General features: G+C 30.4%; 1 protein-coding gene across 17 annotated transcripts in view; it reads right to left on the reverse strand.

Annotated features, from left to right (window-relative positions):
* Positions 1 to 14,993, reverse strand: part of LOC145259913 (rap guanine nucleotide exchange factor 6-like) — a 917,527-nt gene that overhangs the window by 165,373 nt on the left and 737,161 nt on the right. For all 17 annotated transcript variants that reach the window (XR_013864228.1, XM_080117853.1, XM_080117856.1 and 14 more), the window contains one exon: positions 5,874 to 6,038. Coding sequence is in view for 16 of the 17 variants with exons in the window: in XM_080117853.1 (XP_079973979.1) it covers positions 5,874 to 6,038 (165 nt within the window). In the remaining variant the exon portion in view is untranslated. The remainder of the gene's footprint in view (positions 1 to 5,873; positions 6,039 to 14,993) is intronic.

Genomic DNA, 14,993 nt, shown 5'->3' on the forward strand with positions numbered 1-14,993 from the left:
GTCCATCAAAATAATACTTGCTTTGATGATAAAGCCTTACTTACTATTTTTCTTAGCTGTTTTTATGAAGTTTTTACTTTAAAGTTGTTAAAATGAAACTGGAATATGATAATTAGTATGCTAATTAGTCCGTAAGTTACCAAGTAAGATGGCCATAAATAATGCCAACTGAACCTTCATGGTATTATATGTTCAAAATTTCATATCTTAAAAAGGTTTGAAGATACAGCTTTTTAAAGATAGGCTAGTTTGTAAATTATGCAAATTTCCTACCATTTTCAGTCACAAGCTTATATGCATTTGAATAGAACTGACTTAAGGCAAAATGTCAAGTGAACCACACATTTTTCTTTTTTTTGATACTTTGAATGGCCATACTCAACTTCTAATGGGCCAATTTTAAAAAAACTATTTTTTGTTTTTGTTTTTTATGCTTTTTTTTCAATAATGCTTGATTTGAGTTTATTCGATCTAAAGAAAAGAAAATGGTATGATATTGCTACATCACTCAACTCTTATCATTCCCTCCATGTCTTACTCTGCTAACTGACCTTGCTATCTAAACTGTTCTACAGCTAACCCAAGAACTTGCATGCATTTATTGAATATGACCAAACCAAACATCTCCTGTTCTGTACACATCTAACATTAAATCTGAACCAAAATATCCATATCAAATTAAAATGTTAACTTCATTTTAAGCATCTATTCTTAGAAATAAAATAACTACAAACCATTAAAATTCAAGAAGCAGGAAGGATTTCTGAGTTTTATATATATATATATATATATATATATATATATATATACATACACACACACACATTTAATTCATGAAAGTAAACTTAATATCAATGAATGAAAACTTGTTTTAATAGTTTGGATTAAAAAAAACTCCTCCCTAAATACTTCAAATGTCATATATATATATATATATATATATATATATATATATATATAAATCAATGGCAACATACATTTGAGGGTGTAACAGCACGATAAGTTATTTTTAATGTAACGGGTTTCTAATTTATATTTAGAACCTCCCAGCACACATAATAAATACTTGAATTGTGAAAAGCTATCAAATTTTCAAGTATTCCTTAAGATTTTCTTCAAGTTAATTTAGTTATGAGAATTTATATGCTAGCTAGCTCAGTATTGTTTGGGAGTCTACTTAAATTTTTGTTTTCCTCATTAAAATCAATACATGTGGCATAATTTGCAAGGGAGGTAACTGTACATTTAACTCATTTTTGTTTGGTATATTTGCTGATATAAACATATACTGACTTTCAAACAGTGGTGTTTGTTTGCATCGATTTTTTTACCAACACATTTCATACATGTCATGGCAAAATTGGTATCAATTCCAAAAAGTACAAAAAATAATCCAGTGGATGATGTGCTAGATGTATTTTATCATTAAAAAAAAAAAATCCACAAGTACCTTCTGAAATGTGTTGGTTTAAAAATGGCAGACCCTTAATTTGCCAATTTAAATCAAGGGTTATTTATCTCTTTCTCGCACAAGTCTTTCACATACAATAAAATTCAATAATATAAAAAAAATGTCTATTCTTACTGGTAATTATTTTTCTACTAGATAATTTCACATAATTCTTGGAATTTGTATTAATTTAGCCATGACATGTAATGTTTTCATCTAAAATGCGTTTGTTTAAAAGATCACAAATGTAAACAAGCACCTAAAAAGCATCATATTCGTTTTCCATATCATTTCTCTCCGTGCAACAAGTCTCCAACATCCAGGTTTCACATGAATACATCATACTTTGTACATATGTCCAATAGACTCTTCCCTTGGTTGACAGTGGTAATGTTCTGCTGCTTAGTAATAGAAGTTCCTTCAACTTATTCTATCCACTCCTAACACTTTTGCAATCACGTTAACACCTACTCCATCCTGTGCTCCAATGATATCACTAAGCTAATTAAACTTCTGAACATTCTAAATTTGTTTTTGATAGTTTCTTTTTGCTAATCTAGACAACTTAATGTGTTTTTTTACATCAACATACCTTCAATAATTAAATACTAATTTTTTTTCCTAATAAAATGACCAAACTACACCATAATTAAATTTAACTTTTAAAAACAAAATAATTTGGAGAAATAAAAAATTCAAAAGTATCTATAGGATTAAAAAACACACAATGTACTTTATTGTAAAAATATTTTTTAATAACATTTCTTTATTGAATTATCTTTACAAAAAAATCTAAGTAGTTTCTTACAAGAGAAAAACAAGCGGACATAAATCAAAGTATAAAGAATCCCAGGCAATGCCTAGTAGGGACAGATAGTAAAATTATATTAAAATAAACAAAAAACAAAAATAAAAAACTGCGAAGCATTATCACAGAACTCATGGGTAATACTCCAGGCGAGCTTGGATGAATCCCATCTATTGTTACTTTTTTTCTGCTATTTTCTTTCCAGCTTCAAGATGCAAACCACTATAGCCTAAATGCAATCAGTGTAAAAAAAAAGAGGGGGTTGGGGGTGAGGGGTGCATCATGAATAAGGTTTTAATAAGATCAATTATTTTCTAAACATACGAACATGTGATGTAAACACCACCACATACACAGAAAAAAAGAAGGAACTGTTATCTATAACATAAATCTCACATGTCTGTAAATGGATGTATGTATGTTTGTCTGTCTAAAAAGATTTTCATGAGATCAGTATAGTTTTGAAGCTCAAACCTTTGGACAATAAATATCGAAAAATTGGCTAAAAATATTAATTCCTTCACCCTTAACTGGGCACTTTTCTACAAGGAGGGGGTCGCTTTTTTTGCCAATATTTTTGAAAGTCTTTTTGATTGACTAGCCTTAATTTAAATCTTCGTCACTTCCAGTTTGGCGATAGATGCAACAGCAAAGATGCCACTTTTTTTCACGTTCTTTTCCTTCTTCTCGATATGGGTTTGAGCCTGCCTGCTTGCTACCACGTTTTATTTTATTCTTTTTTTTTGCTCAACATACACCTCCAAACACATGGACAATGTTGGACACCCAGGCTAGTCTATTATATAACGGGCAAAATGCGCGCGAGCGTTTGTGTTTATCCACGAAAGGCTTTTTACATTGGGCTTCTCACGTCAGATTCCGCAAGAAGTTTTCGCATACTTCCCAGATCATAATATCTTGCATTCACGAACGGACATCGTCTATCTTTTTTTTTGGATCGAGTTAAACAAAATTCCCGCCGTGTTCATCTGCAGTGTTTGTTTGTCTTTTTCGTATAAATAAAGCGAAACTATTTGCCTGGCCTTTATCCAGGTAGTATCTGTTCTGTAATTGGTCCTTGATTAATGTAGGGGAAACCCTTTATACTGAGACAATTACTATTTATTCGGATACTGCCAGAGTGCCCCCCCCCACTTCTTGGGGGAGCTGGTTTTCCCGCCACATTAAAAACGTCCTTATGTCTAATTTGCTTTTGTGAGAGGTTTAAAAGCAACACCATTTGTTTTTGATGGACTATATTAAATTTGAACGCTTTAGACTTACGGTCATGTCATAGAGTAGCGGTCAAAATGCTGTACGTAGGAGGACATCAACACCTCTATGCAAGAAGTGCAATAACATAACGTTGCATTTCCCCACTAACTAGGATATACATACTACTGGGAAATGCTTATAAATTTGATATTCCCTAGTTACTTTCTCCTTCAAGGGAACTCAGTTCAATTTGCCTAGGGTGAATGCTACTTCATTCATATTTTGTTATCATTAAGTATAAATAAATAAATAAAAAAATAGTTTTTCAGTTTCTATTTACTAGGTTGGTGCAAAAACAGTATCGTTTTCTCACACGTTACTTTTATATATGATTTCTGAATTAATTCATAGCCATTTTATATATCATATCGTTATATATCATTATATCATATCGTTATATATCATGTTATATATCATTATATCATATCGTTATATATCATGTTATATATCATTTTGAAGTGTGTTTCCCGCTCTATTGAATCATGTTATTCATTACCATTCTCAATCACTTCATTTTTTTGCAGGCTTTTCGACAGCATGAACAAAATTCAAATCCGCACGATTTTCTTGTTCCAGTTCAAACTAGGCCGAAAAGTTGCCAAGACAGCTCGTGATATCAATGATGTGTTTGTTGCAGGAACCACTAACGAACATGTGGCACAATGGTGAATCAAGAAATTTCACAATGGTGACGAGAGCCTTGAAGATGAAGACGATTATGGCTGGCCGACTGCAGTTGATAACGAACATTTGAAAGCCTTAATTGAAGTCAATCCTCACAGAAGAAGTGGCTGTTGAACTCGAGGTCGACCACTCAACAGTGATTCTCCATTTAAAGCAAATACGAAGTCAAAAAAGTTGAATAAATGGGTACTGCATGAATTGAATGATAAAAAAAATTGTTGTTTTGAGGTGTCTTCTACGCTCCTTCTCCACAACAAAACTCATTTTCAAGCAGATTGTGGCATGTGATGAGGTGATGGTGACTGTTTGGTGGTCTGCAGCCAGTCTCATCCATCACAGCTTCTTGAATCCAGGCAAAACAATTATGGTGAAGAAGTACTGCTGACAAAGTGACGAAATGCACCAGAAGCACCAATGTATGTGCTTGAGATTGGTCAATATGAAAGGACCAATTCTCCTCCATGACAACGCTCGCCCACCTGTTGTTCAACTAACCCTGCAGAAGCTGAACGAATTAGGCTACGAGACTGCCTCAGACCTCTCGCCCATTATCACTTTTTCAAGCATCTCGACAACTTTCTGTACAAAAAATGCTTCAAAAGCTAAGATAATGCTGAATCGGCCTTCAATGACTTCATCACTTTCAGCACTCCAGATTTCTATGCTAAAAAAATGTGTCGATTCTAATGGTTTTTATTTTGACTAATAAAGTTTATTATGAGAGGAGTTATGATCTTTTGAAGTTGAACATCAAAAAACGACATTATTTTTACACCAACCTAATAATATGCCATAATGAAATATTTTTTAATTGCAAAGCCAAAAAGCTAGTTGTTTTATAGATACGTAATAGATGGCTATATCTCAAAACAGAACAAGTTTCCAAAGAATTCAGAAAAGTTTCAATAAGATTCATGTTTGAAGAATACCCGTCCCAGGATGGGGAAAATTCTTTGAACAGAACCAATTTTATGGTTTTATTCACATCTTCAGGAAATAAACTAGTGTTTCGTGCTTATCCAATAATTAGTGTAGGATGTCCCTTTATGAAGATTAAAATCAAGATATAATGATACTAAACTATGGTTACACTATTGGAATTTGGATCAAAATCCATTATATGAGTTTGATTCTAGAAAATGTGAAAAATTTCAAGCTTAATCTTATGGGATTTTAAAAAAACTAAAATTCAAGGAAGCTTGCTTAATTGGTGTCTGATGACTACGGATCAAATTGCATTCAAATCTGAAACATTTAAATTTTCAAACTGAAAGTTGTGTACATATTATACTCCTAAAACCCATTAAAATATGTTAATGAAATTTAAATTAAGGGAATATTTCTCAGTGTCTTAATACTTATCATTAAAATTTCAAAAATATAGAATTTTACTCGCTTTTGCATAAAATAAATATAGCTTACATTATGCATCCTTACATTTAACATCTGTGTTCTAAAATTCATAATGATTGATTCATTAGTGAAGTCAATCTTCTACAGACAAATATATAAACATATACATTTAACTGTATATAAATAGGAAGATACAATTTGCACTTTTTTTACACTCAAATATGTATGAAGACATAACATGATTATTCTAACAAAAAAAAATTTTTTTTTTTTAAAATTCCAGTCTTTTTTTTTTACACTCACTTGGTCAGTACTGGATTCGGAATGCGTGCGACAGAACTTCATATTTGCCTCCCCTCCAGCTCCAGGATGATCTGGAGGTACATTCATACTGGTACCTCCACCGTGGCGTTGCTGCTGCTGCTGTTGCGAACCACCTTTCAGAAGGTGAACATCTGGATAATCAATCTACAAAATAAAATAATAAATAATCTATATAATTATAAAACTCAAATGACCTTGTAACGGGTGGTGTAACCCAACATCTGGTTTACAACTTCCGGTTGCGCATGCGTACATAAACATAAACCCATAACAGTGTAAACAAATAAACACAAATTGCTGGACCCGTTTTCCTTCGAACAAACGGTCATCCTTAGAAAAGCACATATCTTAAATTTATTGAATAAAAAACTTCAAGATATGGGAAGCAAACGCAAAATGTGATTACAAATATGTATAATCATCAACCTGTTTCATATATACAATATATATATTATACTAAATAATCAACGTGACAATAAAACATATTGTTTTACTATGTACATTTTCAGCATCCAAATTTTGTTTTTCGCATTTAAATTATCAAAATAAACAATTGTTAATACTTTGTGCTTTTTTTTTTTTTACATCGTTCATTTCCGTATTACATTTAAGTTATTTTAACACAATTTTCTTACAAATAAATCTACTTTAACCCGTTGACAACCATAAGAGCATTTTACAACGGCGATTTAACTACCACCTTCCTTTTTTTTCAATTTATTCTCCATTTTTTAATATACCTTTCTTAAAAACATCCATATATTTTCTTCTACACTACCAACATAAATAATCCCAAAAATGTTTTTTTTAATTGCGTTACAAATAAATAATCAACGCAACAATAAAACGTATTGTTTTACTGTGTGCATTTTCAGCGTCCCAATTGTTTTTTGTTTTTTGCATTTAAATTAAAAGATATATCAAAATTTGAATTTAACTTAAAGTATTATGGTATCTGTTCAGTGCATATTTATCTATAAGTATGGCAAACCACTAATAATTCAATGGCTGTAAGTTTGTTTGCTTTTTCAAAAATAAACAATTATAAACAGAACGACTCATAGAAATCTATCTATATTTTTTCATTTTAATATACTTTCATAGAAATGTTTCTGTTTTGTCACAAAAACTATTTTCTTTACGTCACAAGTGTCATGCTCATACATTAATTCCATAGCAAATATACTGACCCAACAGGTCACGGGTGGTCTAGTATATATATAAATATCACTTTCAAAAGGATATATGAGATGCAGTTTGTCATCAAGAGACAAAAAACGAATCATCAAAATACAAAAGAGGTCGTAAGGAAACTAAAGAAATCCCACTTCTGAATCGTGATTTTAAGATTAAGTAGACTCTTTATACTTATTAAATAAGTTTAAATAGGATGTCCTCGCCCAACTCTGCACATGACACAAAACTTATTACTCATAAAAAATATCCTGTCATGTTCATTTTGAACAGAACTCAATTGAGTATATATATCATTTGATATAATCTGGACAATATTGAGAGATAGGTAAAGAACATGAGACTTTGATAGTATAGTCAGATTGAAAGAATGGAGGAGAGTTCTTGTGTTCGTATATGTTGAGCAGTTGACTAAGATCAATTCATAGGGAAAGGTCAAGGAAAACAGGGAGGAAAGAGGGATAAATAAAGAAATAGGTTCGTTTTAAGTTAATTTATAAAAGTCATCGCACACAAGCATATAAAATGGATGTTAAGCCTACTATGATGACTTGATATATAGAAAAGAGAAATTTTGTTTGTTATAGTAATCAATATGATAACAGAAAATTAAAATTAGTTTTAATAAAGATTAAATTTTTCAAAGAATTCTATAACGCCATATGTATACACACACGCACGCGCAATGCTTGACTGCTGATTGTATTTATTTGGGTTTTGAATCTCAGCATAGTTATTTTGTTACATCTAACTACATGGATAAGTTATATGGAACAAAACAACTGTCTGCAGATAACTTGTGTGTGCATTCCCTAATTATGGGTGGGGTGAAGCACTCGGATAGAAAAAAAAAAACTTGTTCTTCTATAAAATGAATGGAGTTCTTTTAAGTTATCAGTAACATAGAATATAGACAAAGGAAAAATATTTCTTATATCAACGGCTGAACTGATAGGAAAGATGTCTGGCAATGCTAATTACAGCCAAATGCAACCTATTCACAAACACAGAGTTTGGGCCTGAGCCTAGGCAGCATCGGATTGAGTTCCCACACACAATCCTGTTTTTTTAACAGTATTTAAAAATTAAGTAATTGAGCTTTATAATAAATTTGATTGGTTGAAAAAAAAAATTAAAAAAATAAAATAAAAAACTTAACATAACTCCTAAGAATTGTCTAAACATAACATAAGGAAACAATAAAATTTATACATATATATATATAGTATGAAAATGTAATTAGGCTAATTGCCTGATGATTTCTTATGAGAATGAAACGTTTCTGTATAGCTTACTTGCTATTACTATATTTTCATACTACTAATCTCCACTCATGTTGAAAACTCGAGTCGAATATTGGGGGGTGCATATTCGTGATATATTCTGTTGCTTTACATGATAAATGTGCAAACATGAAATAATAATGCATACACAGGCATGACAGAAGTAAATAGAAATTCCAGAAATATTCTTTGTACGAGGTACCTTCAATAAGTTTCCAGACTCTTCATACGGTACTTTTATTGATAAGTACACACATGAAACTAGTCCTCTTCAAATCAATTTCCTCCAACTGCAATGCACTTGTTATACTGTTCCAACAACCTCTAGAAGGCCCCATCGAAGTCCTCTTGTGTGAGCGTATAAATGACCATTGTCACATCCTCTTTTATCTCCTCAATTGTCTCATAACGACAGCCTCTAAGGTTTTCCTTGAGCTAACGCAATATCAAAAAGGCACAGGAAACAAGATCTGGCCTATAGGGAGGGTGAGGAACTGTCTTGGTTAAATAGTCTGTGATGTTCTGAGTATTCTTGGGACAAACTTCACACAAATCTTCCACATCTTCAGTTCCTCGCAAATAATTGTATCTACAGTTTCCACATTGACATCAAACTGTGCACTTATTGTCTCTATAGAATCATGACGGTCCTTATCCATGAAATTCTTTATTTGGTCGATCAGCTCTGGTGTTCTGACTTCCTTACTCCTCCCACACCTCTTATCATGCCTCACAGACTTCTTGAATCACTTATGCCACTCAAAAAATGATGCTCAATTCACGCAAGATGGTCCAAAATCAGGCTAAAGTATTCCCAATTTTAAATTTCTTAAAATCTATAAAACATGTATCCAGACTGGATTCCAATTAAAAAAAACAATATATTTATGTAATGAATTAATTTCTTAAAATCTATAAAACATGTATCCAGACTGGATTCCAATTTAAAAAAAAATAAATTTTTAAGACTTATGTTAGATTCGAACTCTGGTTCATAAAAAAAAATTATTGCCTATGTAATGTGTATTTTTACCTATTCCCTTTATTGTGTCAACTACCACTTGTTTCTATTTGCATATGAACAAATTAAAAACATTTTTTTCAAATAGTACATAGTGTTAAAAAAATATTGTAATTTAAATAACTGATTCAGTTATTGTGGATTTTTTATGAAAAATATTAATTGGTGCATTTTTTGATAAAAAATAATTAATATATTTAATTTTGCAGACACCCCTGTCTCTTAATATTATTTCTATAAAAAAATTAAATTGTTTAATAACACAAAATATTGCAAATCATGTTTTAATTAGTTTTCCCAACTAGAAATTAAACATATTTGTAAATGTAAAAAAAAAAAAAATTGTTATAAAATGCATTTCTTTTTCATCCATCATTATGAAATGTTTTCAAGATTACAGAAAAATAAATTAACAAACATGCAATGTGCAATGCTTATTAGATGTACAAATTGTGGTAAATATTTTTTTTAATGAAAACAATTTTTTTTTAAATATATTTCAGATTTGCTCAAATCTTCCAGCTGTTCTTGCATTTGAAGCCCAGTTTATGACTTTCAATATCCCCTAGCCACCATATCTATTTTTATAAGTATTCATCACAAGATGACATGGCAAGTAAAGAACTCTAAGAAGGGAACTTTGGTTGATGTGGGATAGGCAATCTCTGGGTCACACCAGCTGCTTGTTATCCACCCAAACCCACCCTTACCCACGTTTTGTCCTCATGGATTGGTCTTGCAGGTGTTCTCAAAGAGGGAAGCAATGATGAATGGCATATTGCCAGGTATCAAACCACTGTTGAGGGTCAATGTAAACAGCAGAGAATTTCTTCAGAACTTTCTTTTGGAGGTAATCCTCTTAAGAATTTCTATATTTATATATAAAGTTAGGTATGTGTAGATTCATTCCTAAACTAATTAACCGATCATTATGAATTTCGGAACATAATGGCTAAACATCATATTTAGTTTTATGCAAAGAGGATAAAGAGGGTAAAAATTAAAATACACCCGATTTTTGTGAAATTAAAAAATAGTTATCAGACATTAATTAATAGATATTTCCCAAATTTTTGTTCTTTTGGGTTTTCTAAAGAGGTTTTATCGGGCATATTATAAGTACAAGTTAAGTTTTAAAAATTCATTAATATAAATCAAAATTAGAATAAAGATTCTAGACATAAGGTTTAATATCGTTATATCATGATTTTCATCTTTGTAAAGGGCATAAAAAATAGTGCAAAACTGTTCTGTTCAATGATTAAAATAGAGATATAATGCTACTAAACCTCACATATAGAATCCTTATTCCATTGTGATTAAAATCCATTAGATAATTTGGATTCTAGAAAATGTCTAAAATTAGAGCTTTAAACTTAAGGATCTTAAGAAATTGAAACTAAGAATTCTTGCGTAATTCGTGTCTAATAACTATGGATCAAATTCAATGCAAAATTGGAACATTGGAATTTTTCACCCACTTTTACTCTTTTCTGAATTGGCAAAGGTTAAGTATTATCGGTCATTTGTGTGCCATTAATTTTAGAATGCATTATTGTTTCAAAGAACAGTTTACTGTTTGCACTAGGAAGATACTCTTGGCAAACATGGACTGAGAGAAAAACTTTATTCCATTCAAATTTCAAAGATTCTTCAAAGCTAATGCCTCCCTCCTCTCATCTTTAATAAATTATTATTTCTACTTAAATAAAAACGTTCTATTTCTGTCAAGTGTTTTCTCACCATATGTTTGCTTTCTAAGGAATTGTGTATAATGTATAAGAATATAAAAAGAAACCAGTTATTAAAATGTTTATATAAAACCTAGAATACCTAATGACCCATTTGGGTCACCTATTTATTTATTTATATATATATATATATATATATATATATATATACACACACACACAAATAAATGACAAAAAGTCTATATTCCAAATTTCAATATGTTGTTCATCTTACCGTTTATTTCTTTCAGCATGTTAAAATGTTCAACATTGAACATTTTGGAATATAGACTTTTTGTCATTTATTTGTATATGCTCTGTTATATTTAACATACATCGAGCTTCATGAATAAAAGGGTTGGTATAAATAAAAGGCGAAATATAATTGAATAATCATCCATATATATATATATATATATATATATATATATATATATATATATATATATATATATATATATATATATATATATATATATAAATAATTTATAAAATATGGCGATTAAGCTACACTAAATATTCCGAGTTTCATCCACTCTAGGATTCTTCAGCCTGAAGAATCCTAGAGTGGATGAAACGCAGAATATTCAGTGTAGCTTAATCGCCATATATATTTTATAAATTACTAACTAGCTCTACCTACGTATTGAGCACTTTTGAAGTAAATACTTCAAGTTTACGCATAAATTTATATTTTTGTATATTAACTTTATGTGAGTAAATGAAGTATATATATATATATATATATATATATATATATATATATATATATATATATATAACGAACACTAATGTTTCCTGAGATGTAATCCAAAGTAAATAATATAAAACTGATTAAATATTGTTGAAAACAAATTCATTTAAGTAATCAGTGTGCAAATACAATATCCTCCCTCCCTCCTCTCCAAAAAGAAAAGAAAAAGCAGCCTTATCTACAATCTTAATAACTATAGGATTGTATCTCATGTAGCAAACTAAAAAATAATGAACTCTACACCAATTAGAATCCGTTATTAGTTTTGAATTGCATTTAAATATTTATTTACAGTTTATTAAATAAACAAAATAAGAATAAATAAAAACAAATACATCTCCTAAAACTATAAACACATACGATTTTAGCAGAAAAAAAATGTTTATTGTTAAAGCAGAACTTAATATTTAGCTGATAAATAAATCGTACATATTTCAGGCAAAGTATTGTGGCCCACATGTAACGTTTCAGACTATACTCAAGGCAGCCGTGAGTTCTTGCCAAAGTCAGCCATGCTGAAGATCAGTAGAACACGTGTCCATGGATAACGTTTATGTGCATATAAATGATTAAATAAAAACAAATATGACCCTTAATGAGGAAACGTAATGCAGGAAATGAAGTGAGCTGTCATCACAATACATACGAACATACATACACACTAGCAGCATTAGCTTGTCATAAAATACGCTTAAATATGATATTTCAATTCATGCAGATTATTATAAAGCCAATTCTCCATTGATAATTATATTATACCCAATATATAGTAGTGATATTAAGTTTTTTAAAAAAATTGACCTGGGTGTCTTACTTTTGGAACGAACCTATGGACATTTGATGAGGTCATTTACGAGCACCGATCTCATGGGCCAGTGGTTAGAACTGACGACTATCAATGCAATGGTTGTAGGTTCAATTCCTGGATAGAGAAAGGTGTTAGAGCAGAAAGAACATAACACTTCTGAAGTAGATATTTTACAATGCATTTATAGTTCTTATTGTTGTATATGTAAGTGAAACCGGCTAAACTGGCAGAGTATAAAAAACTCCATGTCTTTGAAATAAGATATTAAACAATTATCCTTAAAGTAACTTTTCTAGATAGACAAAGAAATGATATCAAAAAATGGTTTGATATTAATATATCCATAACACGTTATTTGAAAAACAAGATTAACATGGTTTGTACATGCTTCCATGTCACAAGACTCTGGCTATTTAATAAAAGCATGGAAAAAAGATTTCATTGAAGAAAGGCTGACCAGTTAAGGATTGACTGGCATGCCACTCCTGAAAGCTGAAAGACTGGCTCAAGATGGTGATAAGTGCTGGAATTTAGTTTTCAAGTATGTGGCAAAGCTCTTTGGATTAGGCACACAAATCAAGCGAATTTATACATTTGTTTACCTATAGATATAGGTTTTGCTTGGTAGAAAAGAAAGAAAAATATACACACATCAGTTATTATAGGTACTTAATGGCAAGGATGTTTCCGTGTTATGTTCCACAATAGTCTCTTAATCGCATTCATATCTTCCCGGTTTCCTGTTGTTCACTTGTCAGTCTCTTACACATCCACCTGCATCCTGTACTTATCACTTAGCTATTGTATACAAATCAATGCCAAATTTAAGACTAAAGACACGACCGGTCAGAAAGGGAAATAACTCAGCATAAACTATAAGCACTTCAGTATCAATCTCTTATTCAACCTCGTCAATTTTAGTAAGCAATACATACATACATATTCATTAAGATTCATTCTACCAGTTGCACCTATCAGGCATTGCCCGGGAATTTTTACTTTCATCTTTTTATTTATTTTATTTATTTATATATATATTTTTTTAGAATTTGAAAAGTTAAAATTATTACTGATTAAACCAAATTGTTATAAACTTATAACTAACTTTGTTAATGTTTTAATGCATAGTTATCAAATGATTGAATATAAATAGCTTTCAATTTTTTTTTCATACATAAGGATTTGCTAAGAATTTTAAGACATAAAAATGGCTGGCTTTCTGGTGGATTTAATTTTGTAATTTTTTTTTTTTTAAATAAAGTTTATTTTAAATTTCGATATTATGTGATATTGCCTTTTTAATTTCAATAAAAATTCGATTGATAGGAAATAAAAACAATTCAGTGTCTTCATGTCCAGTTTAATATCTGTTCTGCATTAGACATTTTTTTAAAATTTACTTTCAAACTAATCAATCTCAGACCAGGTCCTTATTTATCCCTCATTTAATTCTATTCTTATCACTTTCTCCCACGTTTTTCTTCTTGTTTTTTTCCAATGAACTGAACCTGCTACCTCAACTATTCTACATCCACTAACCTGAAAACTCATTCTTTTAACATGGCCATATCAAAAACCTCCTGTTGTACACACATTTCAATGTTTTTGACAAATTTTCATCTTCCACTCAACTCATCAGATCTTTAAAATACTCATTATACATTGTTTTATTCTCATATTAGCGGGGGGGGGCTTTCCTAGTTGTAAAATACTCTTAAATATATTTTAATTCATACAGATTTCATATTCATTATTACAGAGCCAATTCTCTATTGAAAATATATATATATATATATACATATATATATATATATATAAATAATTGTTACCAAAGAGTAAATTTTTAACAAAGCTTAAAAACTTCCCAACACACACACACACACACACACACACACACATATATATATATATATATATAGTACTGATTTGAAAAGTTAAAAAGACTTCAGTGCTATCACCTAGAATCAAAATCAAAATATTTAACACTCCAGCTGCGTTCCCTACCATTTGAGCTATCGACTGATACGATTTAAAATTAAACCACTTCAAACTATGAATGAATTTATGCATGCACAAAGTAATAGAAATATGTCGGCACGCTGAAATGAACATTTTTCATTTCAACTTTCAGATATATTTCTGTACGCATTATTCATCCATCCAAACAAAGTTTTTGTTGTAAACCATCCTCGAATATGATTACTATTTCCTGTTAATTTCAGACCATTAGTTTAAGAGTTTATCGGTTAAACACTTTCACATAGACACACACATGTTTTATTTATATAAATTATTTCTTTCCATGCAAC

This window comes from Euprymna scolopes, chromosome 35 (assembly GCF_053919585.1).
Source record: "Euprymna scolopes isolate OS-2025 chromosome 35, ASM5391958v1, whole genome shotgun sequence".
Classification (NCBI taxonomy): domain Eukaryota; kingdom Metazoa; phylum Mollusca; class Cephalopoda; order Sepiida; family Sepiolidae; genus Euprymna; species Euprymna scolopes.